Below are 23,087 nucleotides of genomic sequence, written 5' to 3'. Positions count from 1 at the left end.
GGAATGAGTCTTACCCAACAACATCGCAAATAGCGTTCGATAGCGTCTTCTCCTCATAGCAGACATTATACTTCTTACACAAAGAACGCACGAGGGGAGCGATCTTGTAATAGTTGTGGCGAGGCATGGTGGGGAACAGACTAGGAAGGGAAAAACACACAAGATGGCAAATTGTGCTATAAAGTATACAACAAAATTACAATCAATACATAAGCACAGCCATTGGGTAAAGGGACCGAGTCATCGTAAAATTAATTATTTTTAAAAATGATTTTTTTAATAATTTTTTCCATATCACTATCTATGTCATTAAAAAGGTTTACAATTTGCACACTAATATTAGACAAACTCCCTGTTCTCTTCATAGACTGCAACAGACTGGCTCAGACCCTATTGACATCTAAAAAAGTATTTTCTGCTCATGCTCTGATTTGAGCAAAGGTCATTTTGCAGGAAGGGAGTGGAGGTGAGCTGTGACCATCACCTATTGTGATGAGTGGTGTGATGCTGTGTCAGCTGTACAAAAAGCTGTTATCTTTCATTGTAATCCTGTCTGTAATGATAATGAGACTGCTTGAAAAGGCATCTGTGCATAACATTAAGTGCAAATCTAGTATGGAAGGAATCTGTCAGCAGGTTTTTGGACCTCTAATTAATGTCATCTATGTAAAGTCCCTGTAATATTTATTATGTCCATATCTTTGTTCTCTATTTTATAGAAATCCATTGGCAATTTTTTAAGCAAATAAAACACAAATGTGTGGGGCTTGGTCCTATATTTACAGGTCTCCAGCACGCCCTCATTTCCATGCCCGCTGACGGTCTCCTGTCTTTAATTGAAAGGTCAATCTTCTCTGATCTGCTTCACCACCCCAGATCTAGCGCAAACGGTGTTATTTCCCGGGGCGGCCATGCGTATATCGATAGTCCAGCTCTCGCAACGTCAACAAGACCATACTGAACATGCACCACCCCCGGCAAAGACGGTGCGTGCACTACATGGGGAAGAAAGGGTGCAGAGAAGAGTGACCGGTCAGTTGTTGCGGTGGGTGGGCAAAGAGGGCGAGAGACCAGACAGCTGTAAGTGCACAGCGAAGACCCCTGCAGTTGTGGCTCATTTGCATGAATATTTGCCAATGGAATTCTATAAAATGGAGACACGGACTTATAAAACAAAGGTAGGAACTTCATCAACATAACGGGACTTTCCATAGTTGTCATTAGATTGGGGTCGAAAACCTGCTGATAGGTTCCCTTTAAATCTAGTGGCCAGTGTAAACATTAATGGTAATGATATGGAAACTAAAGAAAAACAATACAAATACATGTAACATAAGAATCTGATTTAAACAACAGGCCACTTCCTACTCACTGATGTTCAATCTGAAAGTTGAGGTGTCCACTGAACCAGTCATTGAAGAAGGAGGGCTCAATGTTGCATGTTGCCGCCAGCTGTGGTTATGGAAAAATCTACAGTTAGACTACGGCAGGTACCTCTGATCCCCGGGCTCATCACCCTTTCAGTGTGTTGGTTGTAAAAATGAAGAAATAGAGATCGGAATGTGGATAATGTACATAGACTATAAGATAAGTCACTTAGAAGACTCTCACCTGACTCGCCAGCCAATCTCTGTATTTTTCATTGTCAATCTCCATAGGAAGGTGATTCATCTGCGTGACCCAGACAAACCAATGGGATTCTAAAAACCTACAAACAGCCAAGAGCAATATTAATTATCATACATTTTACACCTAAAGGGGAATAAAACTAAACCCCAGTAGTCTCTATGATGTGAGGTTATATGTTTCTCTATACCAAAAAGATGGGGGACATTTACTTACACTGGTCTTAGGGCTTGTTCACGTATTGTATTTCTGCTGCTGAGCAGAGTAGAGGTGCGTGTCATTACAAACACCTCTGAATCTGCAGCTCTCATCCCACAGCGCCTTCAGTGTAGGGAGAGCTGACAGTGCTGTAAAAGAAGAGCTGCATGAAGTGTTTGCAGTGGCACACAGTTCTGCTCTACTGTCTTTCCCTCACACTGGCTGCTGTGAAATGAAAGTGGCAAGAGGTGTTTGTAATGACACACAGCTTTGCTGTGCTCTACACAACAGATGCAGAGATCAGTGAGGAGAGCAGGGCTGTGTGTCCTTACATCTCTTACACAGAGAAAGACAGTTTGAATTTTCTCTGGGGGACATGTTATTTTTTCTCCTGCATTATGCCTTCTTATCATTGGACAACATCATACAGGGGAAAAGTCAATTCCATCAAAGATTAATCTCTGCTAGCGCACTGTTGGTCGTAGCGAAAATCATAATCTAAACTTTACATCCTATTTTCAGCTGTGCAATCACTATTCCATATAAGCCATGTGCCATTAATACGTAAACATTCACCTTGTGGCCACATGACCCAGACATCAGAGGAGTGCAGGAATAAGCACTGGTGGCTATAACATTATGCCAGTAGGTGAATTGGAACTATTAATTCTTATAATGATTGTGTAGAACCAGGTGTCTGAATAATATAGAGACCAAGCAGAACCTTATCATAAATGTCACAATCCCACTGCTCACTGTGACCTAGGGATGCAGTGATTGACAGCTCAGCGTTTCTATGGATTGCAGGGGAGTGCCGGACTGTCAGCATTGTGACATTGTCAGTGGTGGCTCAACCATCCTATAATTTGTAGAGGCATCCTGGGCTGTCAGTTTTTCTGTATCAGATTTCCATGCAGCCCACTTTGGCTGGACCTGCTGGAGATCCTCCGGGTGCCCTTTCAGAGTGATTGCTTTGTCATTTAGCTGGCTGACCATGCTGGAACTATGGTTAGTTGTTGCTTTCAGCTCAGTGGTATGTTTGCTCTGTGCTCTGAACTCTTATCTTCTTGCCTTTTGACTATCCTTTTGTATTACCCCTTTTGCCTTGACGCACTCTGACCTTGGAATTCTGACCCCGGACTGTAGCCTGACTACACCTTTGTCTCTTCCCTGTTTATGATGTACCCTCCTGATTCTTGACCTCAGACTCCTTGACTTTCCCGACTCATGGCATCACAAGAAGCACAAGTCATACAGTACAGAACCAAACGTTTGGACACACCTTCTCGTTTAAAGATTTTTCTGTATTTGCATGACTATGAAAATTGAACATTCACACTGAAGGCATCAAATCTATGAAATAACACATGTGGAATTATATACTTAACAAAAAAAAGTGTGAAACAACTGAAATTATGTCTTATATTATAGGTTCTTCAAAGTAGCCACCTTTTGCTTTGATGACTGCTTTGCACACTCTTGGCATTCTCTTGATGAGCTTCAAGAGGTAGTTACCGGGAATGGTTTTCAATTCACAGGTGTGCCCTGTCAGGTTTAATAAGTGGGATTTTTTGCCTTATAAATGGGGTTGGGACCATCAGTTGTGTTGTGCAGAAGTCTGGTGGATACACAGCTGATAGTCCTACTCAATAGACTGTCAGAATTTGTATTTTGGCAAGACAAAAGCAGCTAAGTAAAGAAAAACGAGTGGCCATCATTACTTTAAGAACTGAAGGTCAGTCAGTATGAAAAAATTGGGCAAACTTTGAAAGTGTTCCCAAGTGCAGTTGCAAAAACCATCAAGCGCTACAAAGAAACTAGCTCACATGAGGACCGCCCCAGGAAAGGAAGACCAAGAGTCACCTCTGCTTCTGAGGATAAGTTTATCCGAGTCACCAGCCTCAGAAATCGCAGGCTAACAGCAGCTCAGATTAGAGACCAGGTCAATGCCACACAGAGTTCTAGCAGCAGACACATCGCTACAACAACTGTTAAGACGAGACTTTGTGCAGCAGGCCTTCATGGTAAAATAGCTGCTAGTAAACCACTGCTAAGGACAGGCAACAAGCAGAAGATACTTGTTTGGGCTAAAGAACACAAGGAATGGACATAAGACCAGTGGAAATCTGTGCTTTGCTCTGATGAGTCCAAATTTGAGATCTTTGGTTCCAACCACCGTGTCTTTGTGCGACGCAGAAAAGGTGAACGGATGGACTCTACATGCCTGGTTCCCACCGTGAAGCATGGAGCAGGTGTGATGGTGTGGGGGTGCTTTGCTGGTGACACTGTTGGGGATTTATTCAAAATTGAAGGCATACTGAACCAGCATGGCTACCACAGCATCTTGCAGCGGCATGCTATTCCATCCGGTTTGCGTTTAGTTTGACCATCATTTATTTTTCAACAGGACAATGACCCCAAACACACCTCCAGGCTGTGTAAGGGCTATTTGACCAAGAAGGAGAGTGATGGGGTGCTACGCCAGATGACCTGGCCTCCACAGTCACCAGACCTGAACCCAATCGAGATGGTTTGGGGTGAGCTGGACCGCAGAGTGAAGGCAAAAGGGCCAACAAGTGCTAAGCATCTCTGGGAACTCCTTCAAGATTGTTGGAAGACCATTCCCGGTGACTACCTCTTGAAGCTCATCAAGAGAATGCCAAGAGTGTGCAAAGCAGTCATCAAAGCAAAAGGTAGCTACTTTTGAAGAACCTAGAATATAAGACATATTTTCAGTTGTTTCACTCTTTTATGTTAAGTATATAATTCCACATGTGTTAATTCATAGTTTTGATGCCTTCAGTGTGAATGTACAATTTTCATAGTCATGAAAATACAGAAAAATCTTTAAATGAGAAGGTGTGTCCTAACTTTTGCTCTGTACTGTATCTATCAGAAATAGAATGAATGGGGCTGGCTGACAAACTTTACTAATTATTTATTGGATATTAGCTGTCATATCAATTATGGGACTTTTGATAGAATTGGTAACTTAGTAACTACAAACTTAGAAAAGTTCTCAGAAAGCAGGGCTGTACCCAGCCTACGAGACTCATCCACTCCAAAGATCATACGATGTGACCGTTTCTGGCTCTTATCATTTGCAGCTCTTTATCACATTTTATAGCCTTGCATTAGACTAAAGTTGGGAAAGTTTTGCTGATAACTGTAACAAGTTCATCAAACACGATAGGATTGGGGACACGATGACATGTGTGCAAGGTCATACAATCGGCATACCTGACAGCATTGAGCAAGGCGATGGATCCCAAAATTCCATAGAAAGGGACAAAAGTATGGAAATATCGAATGTAATAAGAAAGTGACCAAGCCATATCCTGCAAAACAGGGGAAATAATAAGAAGAGTTTACCCAATATGATTAACTGCTCTAAATATCTATGAATTTGTCAAAATCGGGAAAGGAAAGTAGATCTGTTTTTCTTAAAGGGACTCTGTCACCTGAATTTGGAGGGAACAATTTTCAGCCATGGAGGCGGGGTTTTCGGGTGTTTGATTCACCCTTTCCTTACCCGCTGGCTGCATGCTGGCTGCAATATTGGATTGAAGTTCATTCTCTGTCCTCCATAGTACACGCCTGCGCAAGGCCCGAAAACCCCGCCCCTATCGCTGAAAATTGTTCCCTCCAAATTCAGGTGACAGAATCCCTTTAAAGGGATCATGTTAGAAACCTTTACTACCTTTAACTCCCTCCCCTCCAAACAATTAATAGGATTGTGAAGCCCTGTGATTAGTCAGTTGATCCCTTCATGACCTCAAAGCAATGCGAAGGCAGTGAGAAATCGCAATTTTCTGTTTGCTTCCGGAAGTCCATTAGGGCGTTACCATGCACTTCTGCCTACTCAGCCTCATACTTTATGTCCTGCCTAACAGCATCCTCCCCCAGGTGATTGACAGGTCGTTTGCTCTGGTACACGGCCACTGACCTGTCAATCACCTGGAGGAGGATGCTGTTAGGTGGGAAATACAGTATGAGGCTGAGGATCTGGAAGTGCATGGTCACGCCCCAATGCACCTCCAGACACAACATCACATTGTGACTTCTCAGCTGCCGCATTAGTTCTTTGGGGTCATAATGGGAGTGTTCAGCTTATCTTTTACAAGGTTACACAGACATATAAATTACTTGGGGCGGGTGGAGGGGGGGGGGTATAAACTTTCTAGCAGTAGGGTAGGGTAGAAAGGACATTGATTCACAGATTAAGGTCTTGGACCCTCACTGATCACTAAATCAAAGGTCCCCAGTCCCTTCACACTGCATAACTGACTAACATGGTAATCACATATGTGCACTACATTCAAAGTCTACAGGGCCGACAAAACAGCCAAACACTGTACTCTGAGGACAAACTGGGGTGCTGGAGACACTAATGATGAATGGGGGTCTTAGTGGTGGGAACCCCAGTGATGAGACATTAAAAGGAATCTGTCAGCAGGATTTTATATGTAGTCTGAAAGCAGCATGATGTAGGAGCTGAGAGCCTGATTCTGGCGATGTGTCACTTACTAGGCTAGGATGTGTGCTGTTGTTTCAATAAAAACAGTGCTTTATCAGCAGAAGATTATCACTGCAGGACTAGATGTCTTGTGCCTTCTAGTCAACTCTTCTATTTAACTCCGCCCCCACCACTGATTAGCAGCTTTCTGTCAATGCACAGTGTACTCAAAAAGCTACCAATCAGGGGTGTGGGCGGAGTTATACAGGGCTCAGTATTTAAGCACTGCTAGATCTGCTGCAGATAAAACAGTAATCGCTCATTTTCGCCTACTGGATGTATATGATGATCTGAAGATATAGGCCCAAAGTCAGAAACTGAACCCCTAAGGCTATGTGCAGACGCTGCGGATTTTGCTGCGGATGCGCAGCATTTCCGCAACTGTAGGTCCGCAGCGGTTTCCCATGCGTTTACAGTACAATGTAAACCTATGGGAAACGCAATCTGCAGTGCACATGCTGCGGAAAGAAACGCGCGGAAACGCAACAGTTTATATTTTGCAGCATGTCAATTCTTTGTGTGGAATCCGCAGCGGTTTTACACCTGTTCCATAATAGAAAACCGCAGGTCTAAAACTGCAGTGGAATCCGCACAAAAACTGCAGTAAATCCGCAGGAAAAACGCAGTGTTTTTGCCCTGCGGATTTATCAAATCCGCTGCGGAAAAATCCGCAGTGGACCATTATACGTGTGCACATACCCTAAGTCAGAGATTCTGAAAATCTGCCTGAAAAGTTCCCTAAAAACGCTCAAAAGATTGAACAAGTGCATTTCTATGTCAAAACGACCTGCTATTCACATGTTCAGTCTTTTCATTGTCTTTTAACCTCTTCACGCTTCAAAAGATGCAAAGCAGTTAAAAGAATTGATCTGACCATTTCTGGGACATCTGCTTGAAACTAAATAAAGGACCAAAAACAATGAAGACATCTGGGTCCTTTGTGACAGTTTAAAAATGCTGCAATCAAAGAAGGCGTTTACTGACGTAGGAGACATCATGGGCACATACCCTAAAGATCATGTCAAGGCCCCTTATACTTCTCTTGACTTATTGCTTCTTTAAAAAGCATATGAATTATAATTGGTTATGTTCTAGACCAGGGGTGTCAAACTGCTTTCCTCGAGGGCTGCAAACAGGTCATGTTTTCAGGATTTCCTTGTACTGCACAGGTGATAATTTAATCACCTACACAAATAATGAGTTGGTGATTAAATTATCACCTGTGCAGTACAAGGATATCCTGAAAACATGACCTGTTTGCAGCCCTCGAGGAATGCAGTTTGACACCCCTGTTCTATAGTACAGAAGATACTTACCACCCAGTCCTTGCGAGATATCATCGTCTTCATAATCTGAATTGTGAAGTACAGTGGTATCAAAAGTGGAGGAAAAACTGCAAGTGAAAAAAGACACATTACTGCTGGTGTCATACTATGCTATAATAATAATAATAATAATCCTTCTTTATTTAGTGCCACCAGATGCTGCAGCACTTTCTGACAATTATTATGCATAATTAATCATGAATCAACACCAAATAGATTAACATATACAAACTTTTGCACTGCCTATTTTCCTTTTGTAGTTTTTAAAATGTGAAATATTAAATAAATATAAATATATATATATATATATATATATATATATATATATATATATACTAAAATACAAAGGAAATGTGTCATCTGTAACTTTAGGCCTTTTAGAGATCATTTCATTTCATCTTCAACTTGCTTAACTGTTCACAATAACAGTAATTTGGAGCAAGGGTGCCCAAACTTTTACATGCCACTGTATATCACAGTTTTGCCTATTTGTGCCTTCCAGCTGTAGATGTGTTTTAAAATCTAGGACAAGTTCAGATTCCGGTGGTCATTTTCCAGGGGGATGTAGGGCAGAACATACAAAAAGGATTTGCTCTCCTTGTGACACTTGCGTATTTTAACCTGTAGTCCTACATAAACCAATAATCCCAGTATAAATCCAATTACTCACTGAGAAAGAAGTACTGATGTTGGTAATTGTAGGGCAGGAACTTTATCTTCTTCTTTCCATACTGTAAAGAAAAGGAATGGATTTACAGTCAGTATGTGCACTGACCAACAGTAGACGGCTACTCGTCTCTCTGTGCACTAATTCATATAGTCGTGGTACACCTGTATATCATATGACGTTTATCAGTGTGACAGGTGATACTATATATCATGCTAGAATGATACTTGTGGTTGGATAAGTCTCATACCTCCACTGGTTGTGTCTCTCCAAGCACGAAAATATGTACCATGTTGACGTCTGGATCCTTGCTGAAGATGTTAGGTTTGGCGTGATGTTGGAAATGGCGATGGTTCCACCAGTTTGCTGATGCTCCCTGCAGACAGATGGACGCATATGAGTTGGGAAGCAAGACCAAGTCTCCGTCCATAGTTATTCATCGATAACCTACTCTATTAGTTTTGGACTACTGATATTCGGACACTTGTATGCAGAGTCCATGTGTTACCAGAGACAGAAAGAGGTATTGAGGCATTTTGCATTTTTTGTTATGAATAATTATTTTATTGCCAGCTTTAAATTTGTTGCCTCATCTCATTAAATGTTTGCATTTGCAAAGGTTAACGGCCACCTCTGCAATCTACGAGAAGTGGCCGGTGTCCTAGACAAGGAGTGCTTGCTTGCAAGCTCGACTGTAGAGCTGGCAGAATAGTGGCGATGGCCGGCGGGTGCGCACCGATATGACGTCATTGCTGTAGAATGTTTCGATAAAATGGAGTCAACGCTTGCGCATCCCGTGATATCCGGCGCCATTTTGTTGAAGACACGGTGCCTGCGAATTCACGTACACATTGTCTTTAATAAAATGGCACCATAGTTGGGCATGACTCCGATGTCACACATCCCGACTTTGGACACAAGGGCGCATCCACCATTATATATAAAGTACCCAATACCACGAGCCTCATGACTTCACCTTTAAATGGCCAATGACAAACTTGTGGCCAATGTGGTTCCATTTTGATTTTCTGAAGACTGATAGGTGTCCAAAATCATGCTGCAACCATCCAGCCTGGGCCTATATGGGAAAGATTAAAAGTACAGTCTGATGCTCCATTACAATAATGCGCCCGATATGATGCGTTGGGTAGAGGCAGGTTACTAATGAGTAGGGCCATTCTACCAGCTCACCTGGGAAATCGTAAGCAGCAGAATGGTGATGAAGGTCGGTATCCACCCTGTACCAAGGTAGTTGACAGTAGCCCAGGCAAGAAACTCCAGAGCCAGGATATGTGCTAGGTAAAGGCCGAAAAAAACCCAACTGGCATTAAAGAGGTTCATTTCTTTTGCGGTGTTTCGTAGCTTTTCAAAGTCTTGAACTTGCTGAGCCTGACGGTAAAAGGTAAGAAAGAGGAAGCTCACCATGACAGCAGGAGACCACTAAAAGAAGTGATGAAATCTCCAATAAAAAAAAATAATCCACTTTATTCAAATTAATTCTTACGTTTAAGACCGGAGGGTGGAAATGCAGCAGAATTCCAGATCACGGTCCTGATATGACCACTTTTTAATGGATTTTGAATAAAGTGGATTAGTTTTTTATTGGTGATTTTAGATTTTCTTTTTTGATTGGGCCATGATTTAACATTGGTGATCCACTCCTTAATTACTCGGGTATTTATAATAAAACACTAAAATCAAACACTTTTGCAAGTTACTGCTTATTAGAATTTGCAGCCATTCTGGAGATATTAACACTTTTTTGCTTACGACTCATTGCCTAGGAAACCGACCACCTCTGCTGTCTAGCTTCTAAGCACTGTGCCGAACCTAGCCAGGATTGGGAGGTTACAGTGCGTTTCAGCGCTGGCCAGCTTCAAAGCCATGCTTACAAGCACAATAGGAAAGAGCTTGTAAGCACTGCGCATGTCCTGCTGTTTAACAGCGGTGGTCGGTCTCTAGGGCAACAAGCTTTAAACACGCGAAAACGAATGTGTTACTGTATCAAGAACGGCTGAACATTTTAACTAGCAGTAAACTGTATTCACAAGCACTATCTAATATTACCCATTTATGAAAATGGAAATAACACTTTAACATATTGCAAATATAGAAAAGAACAAAAGCGTAGATGATATGGAAATGGTGCCCGAAATAACAGCATTGATTCCCACAGACCAAAGCAATCTATACAATTATGACGGATTTGCAGTAAACCATTGCACTTCAGCAATGTCCAGAGAAGAAAGCAGAGTAATGGTATTAATAATGGAGGAGCGCTGAGTGCCATTTATATGCCCTAGAACAATATCAGTGCATCAATAATGGAGAAAGAAGATCACATTACCCAATTGCACAATATGCTTCTCCATCGACCCCTCGTTAGCTCTGCGGTGCCGTTCATCCTCCCATTGTGGTCTCAATATTGAATTATTTGTTTATTTCTAGATTCATTTATAAATTCCTTATCGGAATTTTGACCACAAGTGCAAAAATACCCCCCATCCTAACCAAAACATGAAAAATGCCACTTAAACAACTTTCCCTAGGTTAAAAGGGTTATATACTGTATGTCTATATAATATTTTTAACTACTGGGTTAAGAACTAGTAGTCAGGTAGTTGCTAACTACTTGCCTGTTGTGTCCGGCGCAGGTCTCTGCTGGCACAGACCGCTCCTGCAGGAGATTCAGCGGATTCCGCTGGCATCATGCAGACAAATCAGCGGCTTTTCTTCCGCTCTGCTCTGTTTATGGGGTGTGAATGCTGACATCATGCGGCCTGACGGACAGCTCCCCGCCGCCTGACAGCAGGGAAATCCAGAAATAACACCCTGTCGACAAAGCGGCTCCGAAGAAGAAGAGCTGCTCTGTTGATGTGGAGCAGCTGAATCGCCAGCAGGAGTGGTCAGTGACCACTGTGAGCAGATGTTGGGTAGAACAGACAGGTAGCTCACAACTACTTGCTTGTTAATTTTTAGGCCTTTAGTGAAAAAAAAATTGTCCTGGATAAACCCTTTAAGTTCCAGAATAGCATTTATAGGACTAATAGAGGACTGCTCCACCCAAGACGATTGGCTTTGCTGCAGCATAATCGGTTAGTAGTAGCTGTGGAACATGTCTTTAATGTAATGACTTCAATAGAAAACCAAAAACAAATCCAGCTACTCACTGAAAGGTGAACACATTCTAGACCAGAGTTCCCCAACTCCGATCCTCGAGAGCCACCAACAGGTCTTGTTTTCAGGATTTCCTCAGTATTGCACGGGAGATAGAATTATCACCTGGGTAATCCTAAGGGAATCCTGAAAACATGATCAGTTGGTGGCTCTTGAGGACTGAAGTTGAGGAACACTGGACTAGACAACGAGCACTTAACAGAAGTAATGGCTACCGTATGCTTCATTGGACATGGGTTGGGGGGTTGATCATTTGCGCTTTGGTGTTTTAAGGCTCTCAGTGCAATGCAGGATGAATCAGCCACTGGGGTTTATATGTACGGACACCGGAAAAGGGAGACTGTCAGAAGATTTTTTCCTTCCTAACCACCACCACAGGTTAAAAACTGTTGGATAAATACTGGTGCTAACGTTCATAGTGGTAAAATAGTGGAGAACATCAACTTTAATGCCATCTTGCGCTGTGCTCTCAGGTGTCTATTAGGTGTGGCTAAGCAATCAAGCAAGCGTCCTGCCTTCTCATCAGTAACCAACCCCTTCAGTTTCATCCTGACGGCTCCATGGTTCCTCGGCAAGAAACAGAGCACTTGCCTGGCTTGCCTATGCCCAGCGGACACTCACCAGTGTAAGGGTGGTGGACTGTGCTATCGCGCTCCTGCCCCTGAAGACACCAATTGCATTTTGGGATGTATTGTAGGTTGAATGATGTCTTGCATCTTTTGTATATATTGTGTAATGTGCATTGTAATGTATTGTGATATGGTTATGTATAGTGTGTAGTAATGTATAGTATAGGATGTATAGTGTAAGGTATAGCGTTATAGGATAGGTAGTGTAAGATGTAGATGGTAGACTGTAGTATATGTAGTGACGATAGGATAAGTTAGGATAGAGTTAATGTAGAGACTAGCCCACAGGGGGTGGAGTTAGTTTTAGGGAAAGTAATTGTGCTCCTGTTAGTTGGGCAGATAGGGTCTGGAGTGTAAAGTGAGCAGAGTGGTATGAAAGGGTGACCCTAAGTTAGAGGAGACTAAGGACGAGGGATAGTGTGATCCTGAAGAGAAGTGACTGACGAGACAGAGTGGCCTTCCACTGAGGTGTCCTTGTATCATGAGCTTGTAACGCAGAAGGTGCAGGACTGAGTACAATGGACTAGTGGGGGTCCCCAGTACGAGGGTTCTAGGGCGCTAGTAGTAGAAGAAATAGGAATCGGAAGCATTCAGCAAGGAGACTTGTTGATCAGGACTCTATTGTTAAAGCTAGGTCGTTGAGGAGTAGGACGAAACAGTGTGCCTCACTAGCCCTGGAGTAAGCTACGGAGGAAGGATACTGAACGGGGAAAATGCTTTATACTGCTAAAGGAAGCGTCCATAAGACTTTGTCCCGCTATCCCTGGTATCTAACCCTTACCCAGTTACCGTTCAGTAAACAGTTTGTTTTGGAATGGAAATCTCTCTCATTGAACTATGAAACACCTGATCCTGGGCAGCCCACACCACCGGCTACAAGCAGTCTGCACGGGCATAGCACCCTCACTGCACAAGTCTACACACCCCTCCAGGACCCACACTTTCATGTAGTGTGCCGGGACGTACAGTTTAAGGAGACAAGTGACTCGCCCGCGGTGCCCCACGCTGTGCTACATCAGCATGGTGCATGACAACATTAAAGTCTATCAGGTCTGTAATAAAGAGGTACCTTTAGTGAATACACATAATTATCTGTAAGGCTATGTTCACATGTCCAGTAATTATCAGAACGGATCAGGCAGCAATCCATTAACAAAAAAGTTGCGCAGACACGACTTTTTTTGACCAGTTAAAAAATAATGATTTCAACTGGATTTGTTTTTTTAACATTAAATTCTATGGAGAACGGATCCGTTAAACAGTCATCGTTTTTTCTTTCATTTGAAACAGATCCGTTTTTTGCTCACTGAGTCAGTTTCCAATACAGATGTCTGTTTTCAGCTCGGGTGGCAGCTGGATACAAACCAAGAAGGTAGCCAGAACGGGCCGACCGTGGCCACCACACAGAATTCTGCTTCAGCTGAGAACTGCAGCTTGGCTCCTTATGAAGTGTAGAGGAGCTGAGCTGCAGTTTTCGGTAATGGCCACCACACAGTGAATGTAGCAGGACAGAATAGCTGACTAAGGGGCTGTCACATACTCCACCCCCACCCATCCATTATTGATGGTCCTAAGGATCGGCCATCAGTATCATAAACCTGGACAACCTCTTTCTATGCTTTCTTTGTGTTCACAGCTCCCCTGCAGACTTATGTTTCTCCATGGTAAATCCATCATGCTCATTTCCTTTTGCTGCTTTTTGCTCACATGGGTTTTGCTGCATTTCCGCGGTCTTAGAGGGTATGCCGCATCTTTCTGGAAATCTCTCTAGTAACTGTCATCAATGCAGTGAAGCACCCGGTAAATAATGATATTGTGAATCATCGGATGCATCTCTCACATACTCACATTTTTCCCTCGGTCCTGACTGGGCTCATTCTCTTCCAGTTCACCAACATAAAGAGGCTTAAGAAATTTTCTCACAAAAGTAAGATCCGGATGAAAAGCTAAGAAAGCTTCCTAAATAAGAAATAAACCAGATAAATATAATTAATAAGACAGATAAGGACTAAAAACAATGTTAATGCAGGGGCGGACATAGCATTGGGGCAACCTGGGGGGCTGCACAGGGGACTAAGAGGTAAGGGGGGTCCACCTCTAAATAAAAGGTGGGATTGTGCATTAAGAGGAGCTATTGGACTGTAACGGGCCCATATACTGTTCCTGCACAGGGGCCCTCATCTCTCTGTGTCCGCCAGTGCAACAATGGGATCCATTCGCAAGTTTCTAGGCGCCTAAACCTCCAATAGGGTGTTGTACTGGACGGTATTAGTGATGTAAAATGGCCACTGAATAATCTGCTGCATATTATAGGACATGGACTTACAACACTGAGCACTCTGCATGTAAATGGCCATTCATGAAGAATGTGAGCCCCAATGGGGACAGTGAGGGTGATGTCTGTAGAGCGCTGTGGAATATGACGGCGCTATATAAGGAGGAGACGGCTGTATAAATCGGACCTCAATGCACGGACTGGATGGAGACTCTACCAGCTTCATATACTTCCATGTAGCGGTCAGGCTTAGGTGGGGAGAGCCGCCGGACAGTCCGCGCATCGAGGTCCGATCGCTGTCCAATGTGTAAGGCAGTCTGACTGCGGCCTTAGTGAGTAACAAAATAAGTCTAGGTGTTCCCGCTATCCGGAGGATCATGCGCTGCCCTTCCTCAGGCTGAGATACATCATTAGTCGCCAGCGCCTGTGAGATGTCGGTCAGACCTGGAACAGCACGTATAGAGAGCGGACTCTCCAGGAGCGCGGGACCGCCTGGATGACAACTGAACAGTGACGTACATACAGTGCGCTATGTCATAAATGACATTTTACAACATACAGGGACATGTTTGTCATAGCATCTAGTATTTAATATTATTGTTAGTATCTAACATGGTAAAAAACAACAACTCATAATCGTATCAATGCAATCAGTAACAGAATATATGACGACCATGCTTCCTATTATAAGCTGTCATTCCTGAGACCGATAAAGAGGCGCATGTTTAAAGCTCTGTTCACCCAAGCTCACTTATAAAATAATTAACAACCCAATTACTGATATTCTGACCGTCGTTTGAGTTTTCCTATTTTTTTTATTATTATTTTTTATTATCAAAAATAGCACCGCAGGCTGGAAAGTGTGGCCAAATCCCAAACAGAATCCTGAACTCGCGTGTCCTCTAGATCCCCCCATAAATCGTATCCCTATATCTCTGTTCGGAGCACACTGCTCAGCACTTCATATGATAAATCACATTGACGCAAGCTACACCGGGAGGAATCTACATGGGGGGCACGTACTAGACATCACATCTGATTGTGTTTGTGTCCTTTGCCCTCTGTCGTTGCTCAGGATAGAGCTAATTCCGTGATGCATCGTTTTCTGTTTATTGTTATACGTTTGTGTTCTATTCAGTATATCATTCAATACAATGAAGCTTTATTGATTTTCTAACCTTCTCTTCAGTCTTCCCTACGGTTTCCCTTCCAGAAACTGATCTTTAGCTGCGATGAACTAGAGTAACCTCGCCCGTGCAGGTCTCTGCAGCCGCCGTCCTCCATGAGCCGCAGTCAGGGGCTCTCCCCACAGGCCAGCTGTCTATACCACAGGGTTTACAAGATCCCTTGTGGCACTGGTCTTACTCCTAGAATATGCATATTCTCTGATCCAAACACATCCGACCAGTAAATAGGAGCGTATGCCACATTATTGGATCCAATACTCTGAGGGAAATTTAGATTTTTTCATGATCTTACAAATCTTAAAGAGAATCTGTCGGTAGGATCCACTCGCCTAATCCATCCATACGGGCATGTAGGTCAGAGAAATTTAAATAAAATGACACCTTGATACCTGTGATCCGAGGTCTTATTCCAGAGAAATCCACATTTTTCTCAATATGCAAGTGAGCTGTTAAGATCTCCGGGCCGGAAATAGATCCCCATGAGAATCTGAGATTATTTTAAATGAAAGGGAGAGTTACCAGTGTGAGACATGTAGATCAGGAGAGCAGACTGTCGGTCATTACATGTCTCACACTGGTAATGCCCCTTTCATTTACAATAAGCTCTGGAGGCAGATTCTCAGGGAGATCTATGTCCGGCCCATAGATCTTAAAGGAAATTCATTTACAGTGCGCACTCGATACTGGGCAGTGACGTGTGGTGAAATACCGCCCACAGCTCAGTTAATCAAGGGGAGCAGCCGCAGTCTGCGTGAGATTGGGTCAAGCCTCGGAGATGCAACCTCAACCTCCAAAGTCCGAAAGTTGGCGTGGCATGACCGGATATCAGCAGCGACTGCAGCCAGTGGTCACATGATCGGCACCGAGCGAGCAGAGATGGCGCCACTCACAGGCAAATATGAAAAAAGAATGTGTTTAAAGAATTACTTATTTCGATGGTTTACATCGATGTGCACAATAAAGATTGTAGTGGACCACCTCTTTATCGGCTCATTTACATATTGAGAAAATGTGAATTTCTCCAGGATAAGACATCAGATCGTATATATCAAGGTATCTTGTTCTTCAGCTTCCTATGACCTACAGTACATGCCCATATACACGGCTTAGGAGGCATGATGATCCTACTGACTGATACCCTTTAATAAAAGAGAATGTAGCGCTAGAGCCAACTGCCATATTTATGAAACGTCTGCGCCATAATTTCCAAATGTTTTGGAAAATGTATATTTTAGATAGATAGACTGAAATGGTTTAGATAGATATATTTTTAGCTCAAGATACATCTGTGTATGCCATCGAAGAATATAGCACGGGAGAGATTCTGGTACATCAGTACTTTGTTGCATCCGATGATATACATATAAACACTGCTCAAAAAATAAAGGGAAAACATAAACAACACAATGTAACTCCAAATAAGTCACACTGACTGCCATTAGGTACCAGGTTGCGATCCCCAGACCCATTGTGAGACCATATGCTGGTGCAGTGGGCCATGGGCTTCATCTGATGCATGACAATACTAGGCGTCATGTGCCTGGAGTGTGTCAGCAGTTCCTGCATGATGAAGGCATTGATGGACTGGCCTGCCCGTTCCCCAGACCTGAATCCGATTGAGCTCATCTGGGACATCATGTCGATTCCATTCACCAACGTCACGTTGCACCACAGACTGTCCAGGAGTTGGCGGATGCTTTAATCCATGTCTGGAAGGAGATCCCTCAGGAGCACATCCACCTTCTCATCAAGACCATGCCCAGGCATTGTAGGGAGATCATACAGGCACGTCGAGGCCACGCACACTACTGAGCATCATTTCCCTGTCTTGAGGCGTTTCCACTGAAGTTGGATCAGCCTGCAATTTGATTTTGCACTTTGATTTCGTGTATCATTCCAAATCCAGACCTCCGTGGGATATCTATTGTGATTTACGTTGATTATTTTTATGTTTTACTGTTCTCAACGCATTCCACTATGTAACGAATAAAGATTTGCAACTGGAATATTTCATTCAGTGATATCTAGGATGTGGGATTTTAGTGTTCCCTTCATTGTTTTGAGGTGTATATATATATATATATATATATATATATATATATATAGTATTTGGGTTCAAAGTTCACTACCCCAAACACCTTAGGAATTAGACCTGTGTCTATGGAAGGAAATTACATATGTATAAATTCGTCACCGATGCTGCTGAGCTCATAAATGTTTTACAGTGCCCCGGCACAATAACCGGCAGTCAGTGCTAATTATACAGCTCTGTGCTGACTTGTGCACAGCAAACCAACAGATGTAATTTGCATACTAAAAATAAAATAGATTCAATGTAACATTTCATGGACCAATCCATCCTATATAAGCAGTACTACATGCCACCTCTGATGGGCAAACAATCCATGAATGATACGAAGGCCAACATGTGATTCTGAGCAAGTTACAAGAATTTTCTATTTGTTTTACAATATTTTGTGTTTTATGAGCAGTGGATGATTCACAAATGATTCATAGGATTCAGTGTATGCAGGGAGTAATTACGGTATAATGGGTGCAGGGATTGCACTCACACCCAAGTCCTGGAGCCTAGGGAGGTCCAGAGCTCCATTTGGGAAAATCAGCACTAATAAAAACCCATGATAGTTGGGGTCCCCATTGGGGCACATTAGCTTCAAATTATGACACTGATCTTATGTGTTTTTTAAAGGGGTTTTCTGGGGCTATTTGATTTTTTTACTATGTGCCTAAGAATTAACAGGAAAATAGTTGCTAACTACCTGCCCATTCTATCCGGCACAGGGTCAGAGCAGTCATGGACCGCTCCTGCCAGCGATTCTGCTGCATCACATCAGCAGAGCATGTCTTCCTCTTTTGGACTTCTGTGCCGATATCATGCTGATTGATCGCCGGCTTCCCGCAGTTAGGCAGCAGAGATTCGGCTGTCAATCAGCATGACATCAGCAGTCACATCCCATCAATAGAGCAGAGCAAAAGAGAAGCAGCCGATCTGTCGATGTGACATCAGCGTAAGCTGCAGAATCGCCAGCAGGAGTGGTCTGTGACCACTGTATACAAGCAGAAATCTGAGCTTGGAAGAACACATAAGTAGTTAGCAAGTACCTGCTTGTTAGTTCTTAAACCCACAGTAAAAAAAAAATCAGATAATCCCGGACAACCCCTTTAAAAAGCAATATTACAGTTAATATAACTTGCCGAAATGCTTTCCATTGCTTTTCAAGAATCTAAAACATCAAATTTGTTTGCTGACAAGCAAAGGGTTAAAGCGTTATTCCCATCTTGGGCATCTATGGTATACCACAAGAAATACTAAAATGCAGGTCCCAGAGTTAGGAGCCGCACCTATCAGACATGTTTGGCATATCCTGTGGCTATAGCTTAGTATTGGCTGTCATCTAGCTTTCTACATCCACCATTTATGACATCCCCGCACAGGTATGTCTCATAGCTGGAGGTAACACCTCTGTGTGTCCCTATCTATGGGGAGGTAACACCTCTGTGTGTCCCTATATATGGGGAGGTAACACCTCTGTGTGTCCCTATCTATGGGGAGGTAACACCTCTGTGTGTCCCTATCTATGGGGAGGTAACACCTCTGTGTGTCCCTATCTATGGGGAGGTAACACCTCTGTGTGTCCCTATCTATGGGGAGGTAACACCTCTGTGTGTCCCTATCTATGGGGAGGTAACACCTCTGTGTGTCCCTATCTATGGGGAGGTAACACCTCTGTGTGTCCCTATCTATGGGGAGGTAACACCTCTGTGTGTCCCTATCTATGGGGAGGTAACACCTCTGTGTGTCCCTATCTATGGGGAGGTAACACCTCTGTGTGTCCCTATCTATGGGGAGGTAACACCTCTGTGTGTCCCTATCTATGGGGAGGTAACACCTCTGTGTGTCCCTATCTATGGGGAGGTAACACCTCTGTGTGTCCCTATCTATGGGGAGGTATCACCTCTGTGTGTCCCTATCTATGGGGAGGTAACACCTCTGTGTGTCCCTATCTATGGGGAGGTAACACCTCTGTGTGTCCCTGTCTATTGGGAGGTAACACCTCTGTGTGTCCCTATCTATGCGGAGGTAACACCTCTGTGTGTCCCTATCTATGGGGAGGTAACACCTCTGTGTGTCCCTATCTATGGGGAGGTAACACCTCTGTGTGTCCCTATCTATGGGGAGGTAACACCTCTGTGTGTCCCTATCTATGGGGAGGTAACACCTCTGTGTGTCCCTATCTATGGGGAGGTAACACCTCTGTGTGTCCCTATCTATGGGGAGGTAACACCTCTGTATGTCCCTATCTATGGGGAGGTAACACCTCTGTGTGTCCCTGTCTATTGGGAGGTAACACCTCTGTGTGTCCCTATCTATGGGGAGGTAACACCTCTGTGTGTCCCTATCTATGGGGAGGTAACACCTCTGTGTGTCCCTATCTATGGGGAGGTAACACCTCTGTGTGTCCCTATCTATGGGGAGGTAACACCTCTGTGTGTCCCTATCTATGGGGAGGTAACACCTCTGTATGTCCCTATCTATGGGGAGGTAACACCTCTGTGTGTCCATATCTATGGGGAGGTAACACCTCTGTGTGTCCCTATCTATGGGGAGGTAACACCTCTGTGTGTCCCTATCTATGGGGAGGTAACACCTCTGTGTGTCCCTATCTATGGGGAGGTAACACCTCTGTGTGTCCCTATCTATGGGGAGGTAACACCTCTGTGTGTCCCTATCTATGGGGAGGTAACACCTCTGTGTGTCCCTATCTATGGGGAGGTAACACCTCTGTATGTCCCTATCTATGGGGAGGTAACACCTCTGTGTGTCCCTGTCTATTGGGAGGTAACACCTCTGTGTGTCCCTATCTATGGGGAGGTAACACCTCTGTGTGTCCCTATCTATGGGGAGGTAACACCTCTGTGTGTCCCTATCTATGGGGAGGTAACACCTCTGTGTGTCCCTATCTATGGGGAGGTAACACCTCTGTGTGTCCCTATCTATGGGGAGGTAACACCTCTGTATGTCCCTATCTATGGGGAGGTAACACCTCTGTGTGTCCATATCTATGGGGAGGTAACACCTCTGTGTGTCCCTATCTATGGGGAGGTAACACCTCTGTGTGTCCCTATCTATGGGGAGGTAACACCTCTGTGTGTCCCTATCTATGGGGAGGTAACACCTCTGTGTGTCCCTATCTATGGGGAGGTAACACCTCTGTGTGTCCCTATCTATGGGGAGGTAACACCTCTGTGTGTCCCTATCTATGGGGAGGTAACACCTCTGTATGTCCCTATCTATGGGGAGGTAACACCTCTGTGTGTCCATATCTATGGGGAGGTAACACCTCTGTGTGTCCCTATCTATGGGGAGGTAACACCTCTGTGTGTCCCTATCTATGGGGAGGTAACACCTCTGTGTGTCCCTATATATGGGGAGGTAACACCTCTGTGTGTCCCTATCTATGGGGAGGTAACACCTCTGTGTGTCCCTATATATGGGGAGGTAACACCTCTGTGTGTCCCTATCTATGGGGAGGTAACACCTCTGTATGTCCCTATCTATGGGGAGGTAACACCTCTGTATGTCCCTATCTATGGGGAGGTAACACCTCTGTATGTCCCTATATATGGGGAGGTAACACCTCTGTGTGTCCCTATCTATGGGGAGGTAACACCTCTGTGTGTCCCTATCTATGGGGAGGTAACACCTCTGTATGTCCCTGTCTATTGGGAGGTAACACCTCTGTGTGTCCCTATCTATGGGGAGGTAACACCTCTGTATGTCCCTATCTATGGGGAGGTAACACCTCTGTGTGTCCCTATCTATGGGGAGGTAACACCTCTGTGTGTCCCTATCTATGGGGAGGTAACACCTCTGTGTGTCCCTATCTATGGGGAGGTAACACCTCTGTGTGTCCCTATCTATGGGGAGGTAACACCTCTGTGTGTCCCTATCTATGGGGAGGTAACACCTCTGTGTGTCCCTATCTATGGGGAGGTAACACCTCTGTGTGTCCCTATCTATGGGGAGGTAACACCTCTGTGTGTCCCTATCTATGGGGAGGTAACACCTCTGTGTGTCCCTATCTATGGGGAGGTAACACCTCTGTGTGTCCCTATCTATGGGGAGGTAACACCTCTGTATGTCCCTATATATGGGGAGGTAACACCTCTGTGTGTCCCTATATATGGGGAGGTAACACCTCTGTGTGTCCCTATCTATGGGGAGGTAACACCTCTGTGTGTCCCTATCTATGGGGAGGTAACACCTCTGTGTGTCCCTATCTATGGGGAGGTAACACCTCTGTGTGTCCCTATCTATGGGGAGGTAACACCTCTGTGTGTCCCTATCTATGGGGAGGTAACACCTCTGTGTGTCCCTATCTATGGGGAGGTAACACCTCTGTGTGTCCCTATCTATGGGGAGGTAACACCTCTGTGTGTCCCTATCTATGGGGAGGTAACACCTCTGTGTGTCCCTATCTATGGGGAGGTAACACCTCTGTGTGTCCCTATCTATGGGGAGGTAACACCTCTGTGTGTCCCTATCTATGGGGAGGTAACACCTCTGTGTGTCCCTATCTATGGGGAGGTAACACCTCTGTATGTCCCTATCTATGGGGAGGTAACACCTCTGTGTGTCCCTATCTATGGGGAGGTAACACCTCTGTGTGTCCCTATCTATGGGGAGGTAACACCTCTGTGTGTCCCTATCTAGTCAGTGGCTACTGGTAGGCTGCAGCGGTCACGTGACATAAACAATGTCATTAGATCGCTGGGGACAAAGTGCCAACATTGCAGGAGCGGCGTCGGTCGGGTGGGCATATAAGCTGGCCCACATTGGAACATGTGAATCCCCCTGTGAGCCCCTGCACAGGAAGCGGCCCCCCACCCACATATATGAGCAGCAGTCGCCACTTGTTAGATTGATTTAATATGTGCAAAGTCAGCATCTCACCATTCATTTAAGGAGAACAAGTCGCCAGGTCAGAAGTGGACAGATTTTGCTTTTCTTTTATTCCTGCTGCTCCCCTGAGTATTTTTTTTTAAATTAAATCTGTTGTATTGTCTCATAGATATGAGCCTTTTTATTTGGGGGTAGTCCATGTTTTTTTTTTGCCAAAGGGGTGCTGCTCATGGTGTAATAATACAGAGCAGCCTAAAAGTACGCCCCAGAAAAGGCTCGGATCTATGGGAAGGAATTGCGGAATAGCCTAACAGTAAATTCTAAACCCTTCAACAAACAACAAACGATATTACACTTTATTATTATTATTATTATTATTATATAGAAGCAGAAGTAACTTTGTGAATGAGGTTACTGTAATATTAGCATGTAGCTAACAGTGGCCCCGGAGACATTACTGGAGGGCCCTGGTCACATCAGTCTGACACTTTGTCATTTAAGAAGGGGTTGTCCAGTAAAGCTTAACCTTTTTAAAGTGTAATTTTTTTAATTATTTATTTTA

General features: G+C 44.0%; 1 protein-coding gene across 1 annotated transcript in view; it reads right to left on the bottom strand.

Annotated features, from left to right (window-relative positions):
• The window catches only part of LOC138648826 (fatty acid desaturase 2-like), a 36,345-nt gene that overhangs the window by 9,810 nt on the left and 3,448 nt on the right, over positions 1–23,087 (bottom strand). Inside the window, exons 3-12 of the mRNA XM_069738772.1 lie at positions 13,987–14,097; positions 9,524–9,721; positions 9,309–9,410; positions 8,583–8,708; positions 8,336–8,396; positions 7,657–7,733; positions 5,065–5,162; positions 1,612–1,708; positions 1,373–1,452; positions 15–140 (exon numbers count right to left, since the gene is read on the bottom strand). Coding sequence (XP_069594873.1) covers positions 15–140; positions 1,373–1,452; positions 1,612–1,708; positions 5,065–5,162; positions 7,657–7,733; positions 8,336–8,396; positions 8,583–8,708; positions 9,309–9,410; positions 9,524–9,721; positions 13,987–14,097 — 1,076 coding nt within the window. The remainder of the gene's footprint in view (positions 1–14; positions 141–1,372; positions 1,453–1,611; positions 1,709–5,064; positions 5,163–7,656; positions 7,734–8,335; positions 8,397–8,582; positions 8,709–9,308; positions 9,411–9,523; positions 9,722–13,986; positions 14,098–23,087) is intronic.

This window comes from Ranitomeya imitator, chromosome 9, assembly GCF_032444005.1.
Source record: "Ranitomeya imitator isolate aRanImi1 chromosome 9, aRanImi1.pri, whole genome shotgun sequence".
NCBI classification, from domain to species: Eukaryota; Metazoa; Chordata; class Amphibia; order Anura; family Dendrobatidae; genus Ranitomeya; species Ranitomeya imitator.
This window is presented reverse-complemented; position numbering and strand designations above follow the sequence as displayed.